Genomic DNA, 20817 nt, shown 5'->3' on the forward strand with positions numbered 1-20817 from the left:
GCCACTGCCCCAGCGATGCAGCCAAATCCAGCGTGGCCGACTCCCGGCCTTTCCCTGGGGAAAGGAATGCTGTTTCTGCTGGGTAAGTCTGTGTGGGTTCCAACACCCTCCTAATCACCTAATTGCACTCCCCAAGGACGGAGGTTTTCAAACCACGCTCACTGCCTCTGAAATTTCAGGAGGCTTGTGGGAAGAAGGACCCAAGCAACCAGGGCTCTGGGCCTCCGTGCCCAATTTGAGTAGGATTTCCTCTTCCATCTGTTTTATGTACTGAGTCTCCTAAGATGTGGTTTAAAGAAAAGGTCTTGTTGCTAGAAAAACATTCTTTGCAAACCCTACCCTAGAGAAGTCTAAAGCGGAGAGATTCCGAGGAGTGTTGACCTGGCCCAGAGGTTGGTTTAGGTCCCGGCGATGCCGACTCATAAAGCACCCCCAGTTTCTTCTCTGGGACCTTCTGAACTGCCCCCAGTGGAGGAAACCAAGGCAGGGGACTGGGCTCTGACTCCAGAGGCAAAGGGGCTGGCTCACATGTAGGGAGTAGCTCTTCCCACAGAAACATTAACTTGGCCTCGAAAGCCTGCAGCATCTGTAGGTTCATGGTTCCAGGCTCCACCTAAGGTGTGGGAGTGGAAACTCAGCACTGGCCTGTGTCTGGATGGCTGTGGGTGATGGGTAGCTTGGGATCAGGCAGGTGGCCGGCCCCGATGCTCAGCTTACATCCCCACAGGCCTGCATGGAGGCGGGGTCAGCTTCCCTCTCGAGCAGAGGCCAGAAAGGCAGAGAGGAGAATGGTATATGAAATGCACCCCCACCCCCCGTTTAAACAAACAAAGAGAGCCAGGGTCTAGGTGACGGTCAGGAATCTGGCAGGTCAGAAAGATCAGGAACAAACAGGGAAGCAGATTCATGACATTGAACTCAAGTGTCAGGTGGCTGCAGAGGCCCTTTTGTTTTCCCAGCTGGAGCTGCCTTGCTGTCTCTCCCGCCCTGGCAGGAGCTAGAATGTGAAATGTGGCCCCGCGGTGCAGGGCCGTGGAGACAGCAGAGGGTGACTGTGAGTGTGTGTGTTGGGAAGGGGAGAGATAGAAAGCAGGTGTCATCTCTACTGGAAGTAGTTCCTGGCCCTGGGCATTCCGGAGGCTGTACCAAGCCTGATCATTCAAACCCTGCCTTTTAGTGCCCCAGAGGGCCCTCTCGCTCCCATCCTCCTAGAAACAGTAAATCCTAGCTAGGTTGATCGACCCCGGTACTTTCCTGGGCTATGGCAACACATTAGAAGGGCTTAGAGGATTTCCATGGCAGATATAATGATAGAAGTGAGAGTCACGATGGAGGTAAAATAAAGAACAAACCTAAAATCCAGGACTGAGCTCTAAAGTAGTGGGAGGATGCTAACAAGAAGATCATAGAGTCTCAGAGTCAAAGGGCGCTGTGAGCCCAACCCCTCTCCCAATCTACCTCTAATGTCACCGACGTGGTCACCTGGCTTGCATTCCCAGGGACGGGAACACCCAGACACCACGTGGCAGCCCATTTCAGCACCTTCCCTCAGATAGGGTGGGTCTCTCTTATGGTGCTTGGACTCTTTGGACTGGTTTGACCCTTTGAGCCTAGTGCGTTGAGCTGCAGAAGCCAGAAATCACATCTCTCTGGAGCCTTCTCTTTCCTCATGTGACTCACATTCTAGATTTTTGACATCTGGGCTACCCACCACCGCATGAGCTCCTTATCTAGAATCTGATGCTCTGGACCCATATGTGTATTCACTCAGCAGGTTTCAGTATGTGTTGGCCAGTGGTTAAGAGTGCAAGTTCTGGGATCATAAACACTCCTGGGCTCGAGTCCTGGCTCTGCTCCTTAGCAAGTTACTCAACCTCTCTGAACTTCAATTTCTGAACTCCTCTGTAAAGATAAAAATAATAGCCACTTTACAGAGGATTAAGTGATGCAATGCATGTAGAGGACCTCCCATAGTGCCCAGCATATGGTAAATGCTCAAAATTTTGGCAACCCCCGTGGACAGATGATTTGTACTGAATCTGTACTCAACTAAAAGCCAAGGGTCCTTTTCACACAAACTGTTAACGTTTATCCCTATTAAACTTCATTCTGTCAGTTCCAGGCCATTGTCTCATCCTGTCAACATTGATTTTGTCATCGTACATGAGTTGGCCCATACAGCTTGGAGTCATTGGCAGATCTGATAACGTGCCTTTTATATTTCCATTTGAGCTCTCTCTCCGGTCCGCTGCCATTATGTTACTCAAGATTCTTTAGGTTCAGCTGTTCAGCCAGCACTCAAGTTACTCAACTGTGTTATCATCCAGCCCACACTGGCTCCTTTGATTGAGAAATTTTTTTTTCCCCTAGAAAATTTGAAGGTTCCAAAGAAAAAGTTAATTTGTATTCAACAGCTTCTGTTTAAAAGGCTACGGAAATGATAAAGCCTTCTAGAAAAGGCCTCAGTCAAAAAGTGGCCAATAGAAAGGTTGGGCACTTGGTGGAGTAAATTTCATTTATCTAGAACATTCCCTCTCGGGGGATTGTGTGAAGCCTCTGCAAGGCCAGCAAACGAGGCATTATCGCACGGGTCTTCAGTGTTTTCCAATTTGGTTTGTGCCTTCTCTCTGTTCGAATAGAAACTTCTCAAGGTCAGGAGCCATTTCTATCATTTTCTATCTCTTTTCAGCAAGACTGAGAGACGGAAGTCTGAGTTTTGCACCCCACAAACTCTTAACACCTGCTGACCAATAAATCATCATGCAAATTAACCATTTGTATGCCTACATCCAAGAGGACAGTAGGAAACTCAGAAGCATCAGGTGCGACATTCAAGAGGGCAGAAATTATGTGTTTCATTTTTGTCACCTTCAGGGTACCCGTAACATCCCACATCGCACATGGTAGACAGAGAACTCAGAAATTATTTTTCTGAATGTTGAGTGAATGACATGAGGGACAAAAGCCACGGTCCCAGAGTCATACTGATCCTATCCACATGCCTTCCTTCAGGTGAAGGGGACACTGTTGCCACACCAGCAAGAGACCTTGCAACTAAGAACCATTAACTGAGGGTCAGAGCAAGTATAGACCACACTGCATCCAGGCCACAGACACCACCAATCCTAGGGGCTGCGAATCTTCGTGGAGAGAGGACATGTCTATGGTAAGTTCATATCAGGTGTATCTGATGTACCATTTAAAGGGTAAAGACATCACACAGGCTCCAAGGGAAAAAAGCAACACTTGCAGCTGAGGTCTTTGGAAAGGCTTCACTATAGAGGGTGATTGGGCAGGATTTTAAAGGTGGAGGGAATTGGAGAGGACTGAGTCAAGGCAAGGGGCTAGGCAAGCGCAAGTGGGCTTGGGGAGGGACAAGTAGGTGATTTGTCTGCAGAGGGGACTCCTGAAGATCCCCAGCCTGCCTCTTCCCGGGGAGCCAGGGCGCATGCTGGCGGAGGGGTGTGGCTGCTGGTTGTGGATTAGGTGTTTGGAATAGGTCTCTATCTGCAAAGTTAGGTGACTCACAAAGGGTCATAAGCCATGTCCCCCGCTTAGCGGCATTTTCCTCTGATCTGAGTTGAAAAAGCCAGCCCAACAGACTCTGTCTGGCTTAAGCTGCTTCCTGTAACCCAACTGTTAAATGTCATCGCCAGCCATTGCCACTTTATCAGACAGATGGGGTAGGATCTTTCACCTCAAATGCTAAGACTTGCCCTGTGGCTCCCCCAGTGTTTTCCATCTCCAGCCCCAGCAATGACAATGCCTAATCCTTCACCAGACAGTCTTGCTTTTCTCCTCACAAAGTCGCGTTATCCTTCAAACCACTGACTCAACAGCCTCATAGGTTTGGCCTGCCTGGCTGTGCCAAGGGGCGGGCCCTTGGATGACCGGTTGCCTAGCAACATGTTTGAGGCTTCCTGCTTCGGGCAGCCCTTGGAGAAATAGGGACACCATCTACTTCAAGGCTAAAGCAAGCTGTTGGCTTTGAGGCTGCTCGCCCTGAAATACAAAGATAGAAATCTTTTAATTAATAGTTAGCTCACTCTGAATGTTAAAGTTCAATTTTTTCGACAACGTCACTCTTTTCTCTGCCTTCTGTTTTCATTCCCTGACTCATTGGCTTTTGGCTTCTCCCTTTTAAAGAGAAACGTGCAGAATAAGCTTAGGCACTTTTCTTCAGAAAAGTCGTATTTAAGGTTGGTTGTTCTTGGGGAACTCGGGTGGCTCAGTCGGTTGAGCGTCCGACTTTAGCTCAGGTCGCCATCTTGCAGTTTGTGAGTTTGAGCCCCGGGTTGGGCCCTGTGCTGACAGCTCAGAATCTGGAGCCTGATTCAGAATCTGTGTGTGTGTGTGTGTGTGTGTGTGTGTGTGTGTGTGTGTCTCTGCCCCTCCCCTGCTCGCACTCTGTGTCTCTCTCTCAAAAATACATAAACATTAAGGTTGGTTGTTCTTTCAGGCGTGCACACAGACCAAACTACCTCTTCTTTTTTCCACAAAGGAAGGGGACACATTGGAGCAACCCCCTGATGATTCGGGTCACAGGCTAGCTTTTATATGGGTCCCAGGATGTTGGTGTTCTACCCATCTCCAGGCATAAAAGCACTGCTGATGGTTAGGGGATCCTATCCTCTTTGGAACACGTAAAGCTACTATGGCTACTCATTGCCACTAACCCTCTCACCTCAAAACTGAAACGATACAGAATAAAACAAAGAAACAACCAAAACCCAAAACACCCCAAACACAAACAAACAAACAAACAAACAAGCAAACAATTGGCCAGTTGAGTCCATCTGGTAGAAAGACAACCTATTCAGATGAAGTCAAGTACAACAGTTAGAGGGTCGCCTAATTCTAGCTTTGGACTTTCAAAAAAGTTCTGTTTTTCATGGTTAAGGCATCCCATAGGCCCAGCTTCATTATTTCTTCCTCACATCACACAGGAAAAGAGATGCAGAGTTCTTAGTAATAACTCACCACGAAGCTACTTTATGGAACGTCTTCCTTCTGGCATAGCAAGCTAGAATATAGACTTTTAACCTAATAGATAAGAGTTGAAATCCAGTTCTGCTACTTCCTACTTTGTGATCTTGAGTGAGTGTCTTAACTCACCGAGCCTCTTTCCTCGTCTGTAGAGTGGGAATATTAACACCCACTTGTAGAGAGATCTCAGGGGTACTGCATAACCGACATATTACTTCCAGTATAGTTCCTGGTTCCTAGTAGACCAGCAGACATGAATTCCTTTTCATCTTTCTTCTGTGCCTCTGTCCTTAGTCTCTGCCTTTCAATCTTTACTGGGAACTCGAATCAGAGACCAGGTGCTATGACGAGAGTCTAGATAGACCAGGTGTTACTGAATGAGGACCATCTTTCCTGTTGCTTCTGGCTTCTGGTTGTGTGTTTCTTCTTTCCCACTTGTGGTAGGTGTGAGTGTTTGCCCTGAAAGCTGACCACAACCTGGGCTTGATATTGACAATTTCTGTTTGAGCTTTTAAGAAGGCCATAGAGAGAGAGAGTGGACAGAGAAGGCAGGTTCTAGGTAGACAGCAGTCAAGGAAAGAATACACAGTAATCTTGAGTTGGGGAAGAAGGAATTGAATTTTCTTTCTTTCTTTCTTTCTTTCTTTCTTTCTTTCTTTCTTTCTTTTGAAGGGAAGTAGATGAAAACATTGTCAGGACTCAGGAAAACATGGTAGGTTTCTCTGTCAACAAACATTTATTGAGCACCTACTGTATATGGGCTCAGGTTTATAATAAGGTTCCAAAGACCTGGGACACTGATTCCTGCCTTTGAGTGCTTATGCTTTAAGTGGGCATACCAAAGACTGACAAAGGTCAACCCCAAGTTACTTGCATGTACCAATCCCACAGTTCCTAGAGGGTTTCAGACTGTAGGAGCAATTGGATGTGACTGATCAAGTAAAGCTTCCTGGAAGAGACAGTTTGAAGGAGACGAAGGTCATGGGCGAGGAACCTGGAGTAGCAGGTGCAAAGGCTTAGTGCTAAGAGAGTGTGCCAGAGGGTGAAAAAAAGCCCCCTCCTCAAGTCCTTTGTGGCTCTCCTTTCACCCTGAGCCCACTTTCACTGGCCCGGCGGGGACCCGAGCAGGGGGCTGGGCCACAAGCGGTCTCACCTCACTGGATCGGAGGACTCCGAAGAACGGGTAAAGGAAGGCAGGCACCAGGGCTGCAGCTCCGAGGGGCACCGCCTCAGACACCCAGTACACAGCAGTCACGATCAACACATAAGCACACGCGGCCTCCTGGAAGGGAAGGGGAGTGGGCGATTAGCCACAGGGACAGCCACGGCCCCTGAGAATCCAAACGAGACCCGGGGGCAGAGGTAGCTGGTACCCAGAGTCGAAGATGGGCACGAGGACACAGCCATGGGTGGGGGGGGGTGTGTGTGTGTGCAAAGCTGGCCTCTGGTGGACACGTGGCGGGGCCCACGCTTTGGCGTGTGAAGTAATGGCTGCTCCTTGGGGGGACCGGTGCCTGGCACGTGGTTTGCAGCAGGGTGGCCACCAGACTGACCATGTCCCAGCTCTGCTCGTTCTTGAAACTGTGCAGGGTGGGGACCCCAATTAACTGCGGTGCTCAGACCCGAGATCATCCGCTCTCAAGTTGGAGTTCATAGCTTTAACACGGAGCATGATATTTTGGTGTCGAGTTGACGGGGCGCAGATGTTCTCGGGATAGTTGAAAGTAGGGATCAATTTGTGTAACCAATTCAGATGTGAGCTCTGAGACTGGCCCTCTTTGGGGCTGGATAATTCCTTGCTGTGGGGGGCTGTCTTGTGCATTAAGATGTTTAGCATCCCTGGCCTATACCCACTAGATGTCAGTAGCACCTCCCCATCGTGACAACCAATGTCTTTAGATATTGCTAAATATCCCTCGGGGTGGGAGTGGGGAAATTTGTCCCGGGGTGAGAACCATCGCCCTTACCATTATCTGGTTCTCATTGCCCTGGGACTTCATTCCACCTGCCTGATGCCCAGGGAGACATCCATGGGACACAGGGGATAAAAAGTGCTGTCTACCTGGAAGGGAAGGGCTGGAAATTTACGAGAGTTTTCCCCAACCTCCTCCCTTTGCTGGCTATACCACACTGGTGTGCACGGAATAAAAAGGCACAACACTGTTATCAGCAATCAGCCCTCCTTAATCTCAGCCTCTGGTAATTCTAGCTGCTCGGGATGATTCTGATTAATGGTGCCAAGAAAGGTCACTGGCTTACTCTTGGGAGACGTCACTATCCAAGGGCCCTAACAACAGACCTGGAGGGCCACTGTATAGAAGGTGCAAGCTGGCTGTGGGTTCCTCAATTTATACGTAGTTCTAAACCATCTGGGCTCAGGTCTGACCTACCCTGAGGCTGGCTGGTGATCAAGAAACCTGACAAATCTTGTTCTGTTTATCTCTCCCTTGGGTTCAGAACAAGCCTCTTCAAACTCTTGCACAAAAGTTACAAAAGGTCGCCATGATCAGTGAGGGGCGTCAGGAGTGATTAACCCAGCTTGGAAGAATGGGACCTTGCTCCCTCCTGATATGCATGGATTACTGCCTTGGGGTTTGAGAATGGGAACTGGGCCCAATAATTGTTGACTGTAGCTCCCACTGAGATTTCCTCTGGGGCCAAAAGATCAGAGAGAAGTTAAAACTTTTGGAAGTCACTGATAAGACAACAGAATCAGTAAGGGGGGTGGGGGGTGGGGAGGCGCCATTGGAAAATAATGCAATTTAGAGAAATACCAACTTTGTTGCAGAAACAAAACTACCCAAAGAAGCCCTTTACCCTACTCGGGCCCACTTATTTCCATCTCTTTTCTGAGAAACAGAATGGCAGTTCTGCCGTAACTCAGCTGAAGATAAAGGGGGCCCTAACGATGGGACAGAATATTTGTCCCTCACTGAGAACTTTTGGTTTTTCTTGTCATAACAGAGCCACAAATTAAGTTAGGGAGGGAAGGGGCTGCAGTGGGAAGGGGTGACAGACCGAGAGAAAGAATGATAGAGAAAAAAATTCTCTACCAGGCACCATTTTAGTTTGAATTAGGAAGATTTGGGTAAGCCAAGGTAAATTTAGGAATTAGGATGGGTTGGCTTGGAGGAAGTCAGCAAGCCACTTTCATCCAGCATTTTTTTTTAAAGTAGGCTCCAGGCCCAGCACAGAGCCCAAACCCACGGCCCTGAGATCAAGACCTGAGCTGAAATCAAGACTCAGTTGCTTAACCGACTGAGCCACCCAGGCGCCCCTTCATCCAGCATTATAAAGAACAGGATAACCTACCATCATCCTTTTTTCCCTGAACTTTCCTTAGAGCAGAAGAATGGCCAAGAGAGGGCCTCCGATTGGCCTTTCCATATTTCTTGCCCATTTCACCCATGGAATTTACATAAACTTCCTTTTGCTCCTTATGAACCTTCTCAAAGTTCAGTGGGCAAGCTTATATTTAGATAACCCCCAAAATCTTGTGAGGTTTGATTATAGGACTCCTGGGACCCCATATCTGGCCAAGGTCTGGCAGGTGGCTCAATTAATATTGGTTGAACTGAACTGGGTTCCTCTGTTGGCTATCAGGTTTCTCTTATCTATCGGAGAGAATATTCTGGAAACGCTAGGTCCCTTATCACTATCGCTAGTCAGCAGGTATGTAGGGGCGGATGAGTATGCAGGCAGTGCCTTTAAAGGAGAGTGTTGCCAGCTCTGTTTTGCTGCCTTTTATAAATAAAGGAGGAAGCTCAAAAGCTCAAAAGTGGCTTTACCCACATTGGAAGTTTCCTGACTCTGCTACCAACTGATGTGTGCATCTGTTCCTTTTCCATGCTGCCCGATCACCTCAGTGATGTGCCATTCAGACTTCACTGGAAGGGGCTTGAGGTCTTCTTTGCTGTCATAGATGGCTGTGATGCCTTTCTGCAATTAAGCTGGGGCTTGGGTGTAACTTTTATCCCACCAGGGACACTGAAGCGGGGCTAATTTATGGACGACCCCCCCCCCCCCGTCCCCTCCTCTTCTGTAACATGGTAAACTGAGTCTGGGCCCCTCGTTTTAGAGAGCTGGTCAGGAAAAAGGGGAAGGTCCTTCTAATCCTTCCTAAAACGTAGCTGTGGCTTGGCACTTTGAAGAATCATCAGAACAGCAGGCCAGGAGCTCCTGGCCGGGTCACTCCTCTCAGCTCCCGCCCAGGGCAAACAGGTCCATTTAGGAATCCTGAGGATTAAATATCAGAATCTAAAAGTTTAATGCACAGGAGTAAGAATGGGTCAGAGACGTTCTACGTGTTGGCTTGTCCCGGTGACCTCAAGGTGCTTTTACGTCATCGTAGAAGAGGAGCAGAGCCCTTGTTGACACTGTGACACACGGAGAAATCGTCTCTGCAGGGCAAACTGGGTAGATGGCAAGAAAGCTACGCCTGAAAGGCATGGACCACCCCAGGCTCCATCTGGCTGTCCCGAGGGAGTCAAAATATCCACCCTCCGCTAACCCAGGTGCCTGAGGTAGTGTTATGTTACCTTTCTTAAAAGGCACTTGTTCTCAGCAGGGGGTGATTCTGTACCCCGCCCCAGGGGCATTGGTAATATCTGGAAGCATTTTTGGCCATCATGGGGTTGGCAGTGTGTGCTGCTAGCCTCTAATGGGTAAAGACCAGGGGTGCTGCTGAACTCCCTACAGTCGCAGGACAGCCCTCCCCACAACAGAGAATTATCTGGCCCCCAACTGTCACTAGTGTGGCTGTCGAGAAACCCTGTTCTAAGGTGACAGAAGGGCTAGGTCAAGAAAGGGCAACGTCTCTTGGTCTCAGTAAGTCCAGCTTTAAAAATCTCTTCGAAGAATCTTTACAGATCCAAACAGAGCAGAGGCCCAGCTGCCCTTCCTTTTCTTTCCTCTTTAAGATAACACCTGTCTTCCTTCGAATTTATTATTTTGCTTGCTTCAATAACGGGTTACTTTTTTCTTCTTGTGGATGCTTCTTACTGCCATTGGTGACTCAGAAGCTCAAAGCCAGGGCCCCAGAATGAAATGGAGGCAACACCACACCCTAGACTCGTGGTCTCCAAACACAGGGCTGACTCGGGGCCACAGAGGTGCCTGATACTTCCATGGAGAAGAGGGCGACATGTCTTTGGTTAACATTCCCTTAAATGCAATCTGACATTGAGTGAAAAAACAACAACAACAAACCAAGAAGAAAAACAAAGAAGGGAAGAAAGAAAGAAAGAAAGAAAGGAAGAAAGAAAAAACCAACCCATTTGGACAGATCAGAGAATTGGCTGGTGTAAGCCCAGGAAAACTGTCAGCAGCAATCACTGTCTGCTAATCCCAGCCTGCTGTTAATCAGCGTCTCCTTGGCACTCTGGGGTATTTATTCTAGTAAAGATTTAAGCCAGTTTGTTTTTAAGACGAGCCATTCTAATCCCCTCTATTTAACTTTATAACTCAATGTTGGTTACCAAGTTACTCAGGGAGCTGCCTGGAAAATCTCTCCCCCTCCCACAAACATGATTAACCTCTCTTAGCTTATTTTTCCTGAAGTTTTAAGGGTAGTGGCAGCCGGAGGAGGGGTAGAGACCCTGAGAGGAGGGGGAGGAGGAGGAGGGAGACAGAAAGGGAAAGGGAGGCCAACAGTGGTCTGAAAAGCAAGCCAAAGGCAGAGCCCGAGCTTTCGGTATCTCTGTTCGTGCAGACCCTGTCAAAAATCAGGTCATGGGCTAGAGTTGGGGGCTTCCTTATTTCTTTTTTATGGCGTCATTGAATGCCCCCCCTTCAAGAGCACAGAGAAAACACAGCGGATACAAATAATCAAAGGGCCATGCGCTGGGGACTGGGGCAATATGCCAAGCTCTGCTTTGAATGTGAAGTTCAGAGGGAACTTGAGCGATTGCATTTCAAAGCATGGTTATCAGAAGCTGGCATGGCCGGTCCACAGATGGTGGGTGGGGCAGAGGGTCTCCACAGAGACACCCCAGTCCCAGTCCCGAAGGGCAGTCCCCTGCCTGCCCATTGCCCCCACCCCCCACCCCCTCAGGGTCCTTCCTGGGAGGTCTCCCTCTCTCCAGCTCCCTCACAGGAAGATGGTCCCATGTGACCCCGGACAAACGCTGGCCCAGCAGCGTGTCCTTCTCCGTATGGACACTGCGCGCGTCCCGTGGCCAGTTCGGGCGACCCAGGGATGGTGTAGCACCCATCAGTCGGTCCAGCCGCCCTTCCAGACTCCCCCCTGGCAGGGGGCCACGCGGCTGGGGCCCTGGGAACGGGGTAGAGGGACAGAAGTGGCAGTTTGGGGGAAGAAAGCATCTGAGCCTACCCCAGAAAGGCACGTGCAGGCCTTGAGCCCCGGAGAAAACCCTGTCGAGAGACGCATCGCACCCCATCCCTCGCCGTCCCCGCCCTGGCACCCGAGGCCCGGCCCGGCAGGGACCGGAGGGGACAGGCGGGGACAGGCGGTACTCACGCTGCTGGGGTGGAGCATGGGCAGAGGCAGCAGCAGCAGCGGCACGAAGATAACGAGCAGCAGCTTTCTCGCCCGGAGAAGGCCCTGGAGCAGGCCCATCGTGGACCTCTGTGCGCGGGCGGGCCGCCAGGGGCCTCCGGCGACGGCTCAGTCCGGAAAGGACTTCTCAAAGCCTTCTCGGCTTCCAAGAGTCCTCTCTTGTCTTGGGGGCAGAAAAGGAGGGCAGTTACAGCTCCCGTTTGCACAAAAGGCTGGGCTCCTTGCCTCCTTGTTTAGGTGGGATTGGTGAGCATGGTTTTGCGCCCAGCAGAAAGGGAGCGGGAAAGGATCGTGAGCCGAGGCATAGCGGGTCCCCCTTCGTGCGGTTACCTCTAGAGTGACTTCTTTCTAGTGCCCTCCATCATTTTGCCGCTCTCTGATGGCCTGTTGGGGCAGTACCGGCCTCTCCTCTACCTGTGCTTGCTGAACCCCCTTCCCTTAACACAGCCCCCCCCCCCCCCCCCCAAGTTTGTCAGCGGCAGATGCAGACTTCAGATAGCGCTGCTTCTCTTTCTGGCACCTTGACTCGGTTCAAATTTCTTTCCTTTCAATTGGTTTCCCACTTATAATTTGCCTTGAGCCCGGGGCCTCCAAAGCAGGGGGAAAAAAAAAATCCCCAGGACTGTCCTCGTCGACCCGGGACAAAAATCTCGCTGGGGGCCCACCTTAACTTTCCTTCACCTATGGGAAGCCGGACAGGAGGCAGCAGCCCCGCCCATTCCTCAAAGCCAATCGGTACTTTGGAAAGAATGAGGCCGGATCTCTTCCAAAGGCAGCTCTTGATTGGTCCCAGCAGGGGCCTGCTGAGTCCGCAGAAGCTATAGGCAACTTGCAAAGCTTATTTTTGTTTCTCAAACGTCCTAGGGGCTGGAGTGACGATCATCGTCGTAAACACCATCCCACTTATGCAGAGCTGTCCCTGGGAGAGCCACTTACTAACCTGGTCCTTAGGAAGATGTGTTCGGTGGCAGGGAGAAAATGAAATAATCATTCGGGGGGAAGTTGGCCCCCAGAGTGTACAATATTACGCCTTTCAGATATCCCTGGTGACAAAGATCATTTGCTTCAGCATCTGAGTGAGTACGAATCATCTGGACCAGCAGAGGGTGTTAGCCTCTAAGAAAGACCGCAGATCTTTTTAGGGAGAATGGGAAGGGTAGCAACCTCTCTGGATAAGTCTAGATGACGGTCTCATTTCCAAGGCCCTCGGTGCCCAGATGTCAGTGGTCTTTCTGGCCGGAGTAGGTGCTCAAATGCTCCTCTTTGAGGCTCTTTACCAAAAAAACTGAAGCAGAAAGCTACCTTTGGCTGGTATGCAAGGAGGAAGGAGGTGGGAGGGCAGGGAAGAAGTTGACAAGTTCAGGGTCAGGGCCCTAGCAGCTGTTGCCCTCTGGAATTTCTGCTGCTTAGAGATCAGGAGAAGCTGTCAGCCTCTTTTCTCAGAATGGACACGTGGCTCAGGTCACCCATGTTTTCCTGAATTCACAGAATTCAAGAATGGCATTCTATGGTCAGCACCTGTACCTGTTGGAAATGATCCCCAGGCTAAATGTAAAGTGATTGGAGAAGTGGCCCCAGAAAACCAGTTCTTCTTGACTTCCAAGGCAGGTGTAATTGTGGACAGTCCAGGCTCCCTCTGAGGTTATCTTGCCATCGTAGGATGGGCTATGATGACCCATCTCTTTCAATGCACGTTAGAGACTGGCTACTGTATATACTGCATTTGGGCCTCACTCTTGTGATGATTTTGTAACTCAGAATGACAATATCACGTGCGTGATGTTTGAGTGGCAAATATTAAAGAGGCTGGGTAATAATTAACCGCTGTGGAGATCAATATCCACTGTTCAACCCATGGACTGACCACATCACATTCCTTGGCGAGATAATCTGACATAACAAAGATTCCATTGAGCCTGGTAAACTCGATCATGACATTTTTATTATACCATAAAGGAATAATTGTTAAATAAAATTAGGGAAGGTGAGCAACACGGTAAGACCAGTAGTTCTCCTTCAGGGCTCTATCCATTTTTCAGATGAAGAAAACATTTTCCAGGATACTATGCTTAAGAAATATAAGGCAGGTTTCACTTCTCTGAGGTATCTAAAGTAGTCAATCTCTTAGAAAGTAGAAAGGCAGTTGCCAGGCACTGAGGGCGAGAGGAGAGAGGGGAGTTACTGTTCCAGAGGGGTCGTCTTTGCAAATTGAAAAGTCCTAGAGATCTGTCACACCACCCTGTGCCTATAGCTAACACTACAGTGTGGCACACACAGGCAACTCAGATGGTAAATTTCACGTTACTTTTTTTTTTACCGCACAAAAAATTAGGAGACGTTAAAATGGGTTAGGAAACTAAGGTGTGCCGTGTAAAGACATTTAACAAGTGTTTAATTTTAGACCGGTCCACCGGTGGAAATACCTTCTGACTGATTTACCACTGAGGCGATTCTCTTTTAGATTCAAGGCGAGATGGGAGGGCAATGGAAGCTTCAGCCATTCAGATGTTTTTCAGCGTCTCTTGAGTGACGCCAGAGGTAGCCACCAGGATAGCAACGATAGAAGAAGCTTCCGGAATTTTTAGATCCTACAAGTTCCCAGCAGTATAGAAATGGCAGAATTAGTCCCAGAAGTTACAGGCACATTTCCTCTACAGAAACCATGCCCCAAATTATTCTGTCTATGCGTAATTATGACAAAAGGTGATCCAGTTGTGATGTGGTGCTACCGTGTGGGATCAGTGAGGCAAAATGGGACAGTCTTTTTCTGTCCAGTCTCCTATTTCACTGTTCGTTGAGCAAAGAGTCAGGTCTTTGGTGGCATTGGTGAGTGTTATATTTGATCTTCCACATAAATGAAGTTATTGTGATAAAGCTTCTTGTGGGAAACAATTAATTTGTATTCAGCCCCAAATAGTATTTAATAGTGTCATGGAATTACTGAAAATGAAATTTTCATTTGTCTCTAAAAAAGTCATGCCCTTCTTGTTTCTTTTTTTTTTTTCTTTTCTTTTTCCCTCGGTCCTTGATTGCCACATAAACATGTGCCCCGATTCATGAGTACAAAAGTGCCTTTAATTTTTGCTGCAAGGTGAATGAACTTCCAGGTTATCACTGGTCCTGGGAACCATCCTCCCATTCACGAATCTCCTACCACTGGGAGTGACCGTGAATATCAGAACATGACAGGGAGGGACCACAAGGGTGGTCTGTCTAACCAGTGACTGAACAAAGGCTCTCAGATCCATCCTGACGGGGGCGGAGGCCCGGGGTGGCATGCAAGACTGATGTCAGGGTATTGCACAATGTGAAAGGATTGAGCCCTCTGCTAACCTCCTCTACCCCACATCCAGAGAAAGTACAAACAGTGAAGGCAGCCATGAGGCTAATCGGCCTTTTGGGAACTCCTGGCCCTGTATGTTGACCTTTGTTTTGGTCAGACAGTGATACCCACAGGGGGCTGAAAGACAGTGAGCGTCAGAGGGCAAGCAGACAGAGCTAGAGTGAGCATACATCCACCAAAAGAGACTGGGAGAAGTAGATACAAAGATAATCAGAATTGGGCCCAAAGATAAAGCAGAAGAGACACAAACCAGGCCGAAGAGAACATGGAATATTAGAAAGGGAAAAATGGAACCAAAAGCATATATCAGAGACTGCATTTGAGGGCCGTAAAAGGGTGGTGTAATCAGGGAATGAGGACCAGAGAAACCAGCGGTCATTAATCTTCGGAGCCCGAGAACATCAGGATTTTTCCATGTTGTATTTTTCTCTGATGATGAATACCTTCGTCCTACATCCTACTATTTCTCCAAAAGGATCATGCAGCTGCGAAGCAATGACTTATTCAAAGTTTTTAAGAAGTCCAGATCAACTTTAGGGCATCATCCAATGACAATTGTTAAATACCCATTTCAGAATCAAATTTAGCCGGATAAGATCTCACTCATTCAAAGATTAGACCTCTTGCAACGTTAGCCTCCAAAACCCAGCTGTCAAGCCAGGAGAGCCAGTGAGGAATCCGTATTAGAGCCTAGTGCCTCCCTCTAGCAGAGACCTTCGCCTACGAGCTCCGATTTAACACGGAATTATGACAAGCCTCCCTGCTTTGTCCCTTAGGTGGTAGCAGCCAAAATAGAACAAATTGCAACGGGCAAGTTGTGTTGGAAAGAAAGAGGAGCGCCCTCTTACAGCCTCATGGTGCAGAAGGCAGGACACGCACCCGACAGAATCGGCAAAGCCCCGGGGCCTTCTGGGCTTAGCGCAAACAGTCCAGCAGACCCCTTAGGTCCCGGTGTCCTCCCGGTGATTATCTCACGGCTGGTTCAGTGATCGTGGAACTTTCGGAAGCCGAGCAATCTTAGAGGTTATTTTATCCAGTTCCTTCATCAGAACATTTCAAAGATCCTAAATAGAAGCTCAAGATGTTTCGTACATACAGTTAACAAAGACAGCAAGTCAGGATTGCTAAAATGAAGGTTCTGGCATTTGAAAGGGTAAGTTCTGTTGTCTAAAAAATCATTTGTAATTGGGGCGCTCAGTCTTGGAGCTCTTCCTAGGGTGATCCTCTCTGCATCAGCGTGCTTTCTCTCTTCAGAAGACGAGGTCTGACGGTGTGCAGCCTCTCTATGGGCCCCCGTCGTGTTTCTCCTCTGTATTAGATCCACTTTCGGAGAAGAAGAGACAAGACAGAGAGGCCATAAAATTACTGATTTTCTGGCTGATGCTTCTTGGTGACTTTTGGAAAAGTTGACACGTGGATCTTTGGCTAACAAAGCGTTTATTTGCTATAGCTCCAGCTTTTCGTTTTAAGTATCTTAACTATGTGGAACCTTTGGAATGATGTTCATTCGGCCTCACGCCCTGATCTCTGTCCCCCCATCTTCCCGCAATGCCCAAACCTCTGTGCCGTCTCCTCTAGCTCTGTCTTCGGCCTCGGGTGTTTATGGCAGTCACTCGGTGATGAAGCGCGTCACCAGGCAAATCAGGTGGCCTTTGGGGGCATCTTGAATGACCACGCTAGCCCTTTCTTGCAGCCCCGGTCACACTGTGACACGAATTAGATGTGCTTGTCAGGGAACTACGAGGGGCAAAGGACCTGGGGTTACTTATTTTATCTCTGCTACTCTGAGTTGGTGGCATGTGCTTTGTTGCAGGGCTCTGTAAATGGAGTAGAGAATGAAGAGTGTTTGGATTACCGCGTGTGCTGGTCCCTGCTCCGTGGCCGCGGGCCGGGCTCTCAGGGAGACACTCTGGGGCCCGAGGACCGCATCAAGTCATGCCTCAGGGCCTGGAAGAGGCTAAGGAGGGATTGGGCCCAGATGTCCTTCTGATGCCCTTGGGACAGGGCGGTGCGGTAGGCCGTGTAGGCCAGGGTCAGCGCTGTCCTTTCAAAGTCCTCTTTCTTGAGGATGCCAGGGTGGCTGGAGAGGCTGGCGCTCAGCCGGCGGATGTCCGGGATGCGCTTGGGGATCACGTCATTGCAGATGGTGCGGAAGTCGGAGGCTTTCCTCAACGAGGAGAGCTCCTCGTCCTTGATGGAGATCTTCAGGTCAGGGCTGATGTCAAGTTCAGCTAGCAGGAACTGGAGAGAGACACGGGACATGGAAAGACATGAAGCATTCAGGCTTCACTGAGGACACCAGTGTATTCGTTACCACGTGTGTTCATTGAGGGAGACAGACGAGGAAAGAGCTTTGGAATCCAAGAGACCTGGGTTCCAGTTCCGACCTTCCCACTAGCCGTGTAACCCTGGACGAGCTACTTAACTTCTCTGAGCCTCATTTTCCTCCTGTGTGAAATGGTTAGTAACAGTACTTCACTGGGAGGTTGGGAGAAATAAGTAAGGCAAATACGGACAACGTCTAACACTGTGGCTGGTACAATGCCCCTATTTAAGCGACTGACTTACTGTTATGAGTGCCCTGGACCAACCCCCGATTCCCTTTCTCCCCCCCACCCACCGAAGATCGTCTAAAGCATGCGCTGACGGCTTGGGGTAATTTAAAATCAGAAGCTGAATCTGAAGGATGCAGAGAATTGTACGAGGAATTAAGTGGGACACAGGGATTTGTTCTCATTTCTCACCTGTTCTTTAAGTGTAGGGTGGGGTAAGCCACACGCAACCCCTGCTCAGGACCAGGCTCATATGAGGAACGTAGCAAATACCTCTTGGACTCAGAGTTCTAACTCTCTTCTTTGTCTCTGACTCCCCCTGGCTCTAATCCATCTTCCATGCTGTTCTCTGCTATCTTTCTAGAACAGATCTGTTCACGTGACTCCCAATTTCCAGACGTGCCCGAGTTTGTTCCCCGTGGCAGGATCTGAAATCTCTCCCTCCTCCCCCCAGCTCAACTGCTTGGCTGCAGCAGGCCATCTCTTTCTTTTTTTTTTTTTTTTTAGGCCATCTCTTTCTTAACCCGAAAGTTCTGGTATGTGGAGGATGTGGGAGGATGTCAAGGCAGGAGGGGGATTTGGGAGATCATTGTGGTTCCTCATTTAACAGTTGAGGAGATTCAGCCCAAGAGAGCAATGGGGGCATATGCAAGGTCGCACAGCCGATGGTGATCCTGGAATTTCCCCACTGAGCCAATCCAGGCAGCCTTGGGGGATTTGCCTGTGGTTTGGAGAAGGAGTGGGGTATTGGTGGCAAAGGTGAGCGAGGCAGAGGAAGAGAGCCTTCGGGGTGGCCCCAGACTGTCAGAAGCATACAGTTACTGGAGACACGGCTCTACTGAGACAATCAAGGTGGCATTGCCTGAGCACCCCTGAGCCTTTGCTGGGGAACGTGGCTCTGCTCTGCAGCTTGGGTGCTGGTACTCGGAAATCTCGAATTTTGCCTGGACTGAACCCCTGCAATGCCATCATTCCCTGTCACGGCGTGTGGGAAAGGGAGGAGATATGAGGAATACCTTACTGTGGGATGGGGAGGATTCGATGAATCCACAAACTAGTCTAGACCAGGCCCTATGACAGCAGAGGCCACTCATTTTCAGGGACTTAGGTCCCTTTGCCAAAAATCACAGCGAAGGTGCGACGCCTTTTGCGTGACTTGAATTGACCACTTTCTTGTCCTCCTACCTCGTAGAGCAGTTCTACTTCCTCCAGGGAGCTCTGCAGGACAGGATTCAGGGGCATGGATGAGGATCTCTTTGGCCGATGCGCAGCAGGAAAGAGCATGGCTGCAAGAGACAAGAGTTAGTTCGAGAGGCTGCTTGTGCACATGGCCTTCTCCCCACCGGTGACCTGGAGGTGGGCCGGCCCGGCCCGTCTTGAAAGTGACTGACTCCACGTGGTGGTGGACGTGAAGCAGGAAGAGGTTGACAGACGACTCTGGTGTGCCCCAGAGGGCTCCCAGGCATGTCCCATGTTACTATTTCAGACCAGTGATTTCAAACCCGCTGCTCATCAGAATCATCCCGGAAAGTTTTGAAAAACTAGATGTGTAGGGATATGGATACCTTAGGGAATTTATGTAAAGCAAAATAAAACAAAACAGAAACGAGCAGACAGCCCTCCCTGCTGCCCCCCGCCCCGCCCCCAGTTCAACAAATGAGTTCTCCAATAACACCGTTCCCTTTGTTAATACGAAATGCTGGTTTATATTTATTGACAACCCTTTTAATCAGAGGATCAGACTTCTGGCTGTTCCCCAGCCATCTGAAATCGAGCTGCCAAGACCCTGGACACAGGTGACAAAGGGAAGGCAGAGAGCCGCCACAAGCCCCTGACACTTGGCCCTAGGGGTGTGTGAAGCAGAGCTCAGGGCCTCCCCTGGGGGCGGGCTGAGAGGGGCACGTGGCGTGCCGTCACTGGTTTGCCAATGTTTTTGGAGATACTGCATTTGGAGGTGGTACCTGGAGGAAGACGGATGAGCTGAAGGGTGGAGGGGGTGGCAGAATTAGGAACTGACAGAGGGCAGGTGAAGAAGACAGACTAAGATAGGGTATGGGTGTAATCGTTATGAATCCCGGTTCTCGAGGATGGTCTTGGGTGGGAGCAGACAGCCCCGTTCACCCCACAGCCCCACCTTGTACCAGGGCGCCGCGCAGAAATGATTGGTAACCCTGCTGCCTGCAAATAAAAGAAGGGACCCTCTTCTTCAAGACACTTGCTTGTGCCCTGCCAGAAAACTGGGGAACCAACCGTAAACATCCAAGCCGTGTCCAGGTAAGTGGCGCCCCCTGAAGTTGCGCAGTGCGCGAATTGCATAACCATACGTGACCGCTCTCCTTCTTGATAACGGTGCCCCCGGGGCCATCAAGAAAGGGTCCAGGGACGCCCAGGGTACGGTGGCTAAAGAAGTAGGGCACTGCGTAAGCATTTTAGAAGACTTTCTTTTGGAAGGGATAAAAATGAAACATCTTCAACATAGGGGACATTTCCTGAAAAGCACATTGGTAGGAATCTCCCACTTCCTGGAAAAAGCTGGCTGGTTGTAGTATTGCTATGACATCATTTCCTCCGTAACTCATTTCTTATCTTGACCACGTGTTTCTCACAGGCTACGACCCATATGGTTTTGTGTTTCTGCACTTCCAGCAGGGCCTGGCAGGCTTCCAGGGTGTGTGCAAGGTGCAGCTGTTGGCTGACCAAGTCCCTGTGTGGAACGAGGCCTTGAGGGGCTGACTGGCCAGCTCTGCCTCCCCAGAGGATTTGGGGGAGAGGAGCCTGGGAGTTGCAGAGCAATATTTCCTGGCCCGGCATTTTAGCAAAATTTGTTTTCTTTGCCAGTGAAGTGCCAGCTTCCCACGGAATCGTGGATTTGGGGGCTTGAGAAGGCCTTTGTCCCTGTTAACTGTTGTTTCAGGTGGGGCTCAGGAGAGTGAGGCATCTCCAGCTCTACCGGTTTGCAACCTTGACTGCACATTAGAATCACCCGGGGGAGGTGGGGGGCGGTCTACGGCCATACCACCCTGAACGCGCCCGATCTCGTCTGATCTCGGAAGCTAAGCAGGGTCGGGCCCGGTTAGTACTTGGACGGGAGAATCACCCAAGGGGCTTTAAAAAATATTGGTGCCTGGGTCCTGGTTCAATTGAACTAGGGTACAAAGGGGACAGGAAGATTTTTTTTTCAAAGCTTCCTAGGCTTCGAATGGCAGCGTCTAATGGTAGCCAAGGTTGAGAATCAGAGGCTGTTTGACCTGATGTGTAGAAGGAGCTGCCCAGGCTATATGACCACTCTCAGTTTAGCCCAGGGGTTCTTCCTTCTGTGTGCCCTTCTTTTCTTCTTACCCTGAAGGGGTGGATGAAATTCCGTTCTCGGGATCTGAGAACAACTTTACTTTCATTCTTCTCCCTAGCGGGATTCCTCT

The 20817-nt window shown here is 49.6% G+C and overlaps 2 protein-coding genes and 2 long non-coding RNA genes across 8 annotated transcripts in view; 2 read left to right on the forward strand and 2 right to left on the reverse strand.

Moving 5' to 3' along the window:
• SLC13A4 (solute carrier family 13 member 4) overlaps positions 1-12191 on the reverse strand; it is a 44369-nt gene extending 32178 nt beyond the window's left edge. For 3 of the 5 annotated variants that reach the window (XR_006198978.1, XM_042925764.1, XM_042925741.1), the window contains exons 1-2: positions 11465-11946; positions 6140-6268 (exon numbers count right to left, since the gene is read on the reverse strand). Coding sequence is in view for 4 of the 5 variants with exons in the window: in XM_042925764.1 (XP_042781698.1) it covers positions 6140-6268; positions 11465-11563 (228 nt within the window). In the remaining variant the exon portion in view is untranslated. Of the gene's footprint in view, positions 1-6139; positions 6269-11464; positions 11947-12168 lie in introns of those variants that run through there. The other 2 variants (XM_042925755.1, XM_042925747.1) reach the window with 2 other exon arrangements.
• Positions 1-16742, forward strand: LOC122212098. Its single transcript, XR_006198995.1, has 4 exons — positions 1-82; positions 3013-3166; positions 15623-15999; positions 16660-16742. It is a non-coding gene; the product is annotated as an uncharacterized LOC122212098 (long non-coding RNA).
• Positions 15992-20817, reverse strand: part of FAM180A (family with sequence similarity 180 member A) — a 13727-nt gene continuing 8901 nt past the window's right edge. The window contains exons 2-3 of the mRNA XM_042925768.1: positions 18584-18684; positions 15992-17087 (exon numbers count right to left, since the gene is read on the reverse strand). Coding sequence (XP_042781702.1) covers positions 16743-17087; positions 18584-18684 — 446 coding nt within the window. The 3' untranslated portion in view covers positions 15992-16742. The remainder of the gene's footprint in view (positions 17088-18583; positions 18685-20817) is intronic.
• Positions 16999-20817, forward strand: part of LOC122212093 — a 41071-nt gene continuing 37252 nt past the window's right edge. The window contains exon 1 of the long non-coding RNA XR_006198992.1: positions 16999-19672. This is a non-coding gene — a long non-coding RNA (uncharacterized LOC122212093). The remainder of the gene's footprint in view (positions 19673-20817) is intronic.

Source organism: Panthera leo, chromosome A2, assembly GCF_018350215.1.
Source record: "Panthera leo isolate Ple1 chromosome A2, P.leo_Ple1_pat1.1, whole genome shotgun sequence".
NCBI lineage: Eukaryota > Metazoa > Chordata > Mammalia > Carnivora > Felidae > Panthera > Panthera leo.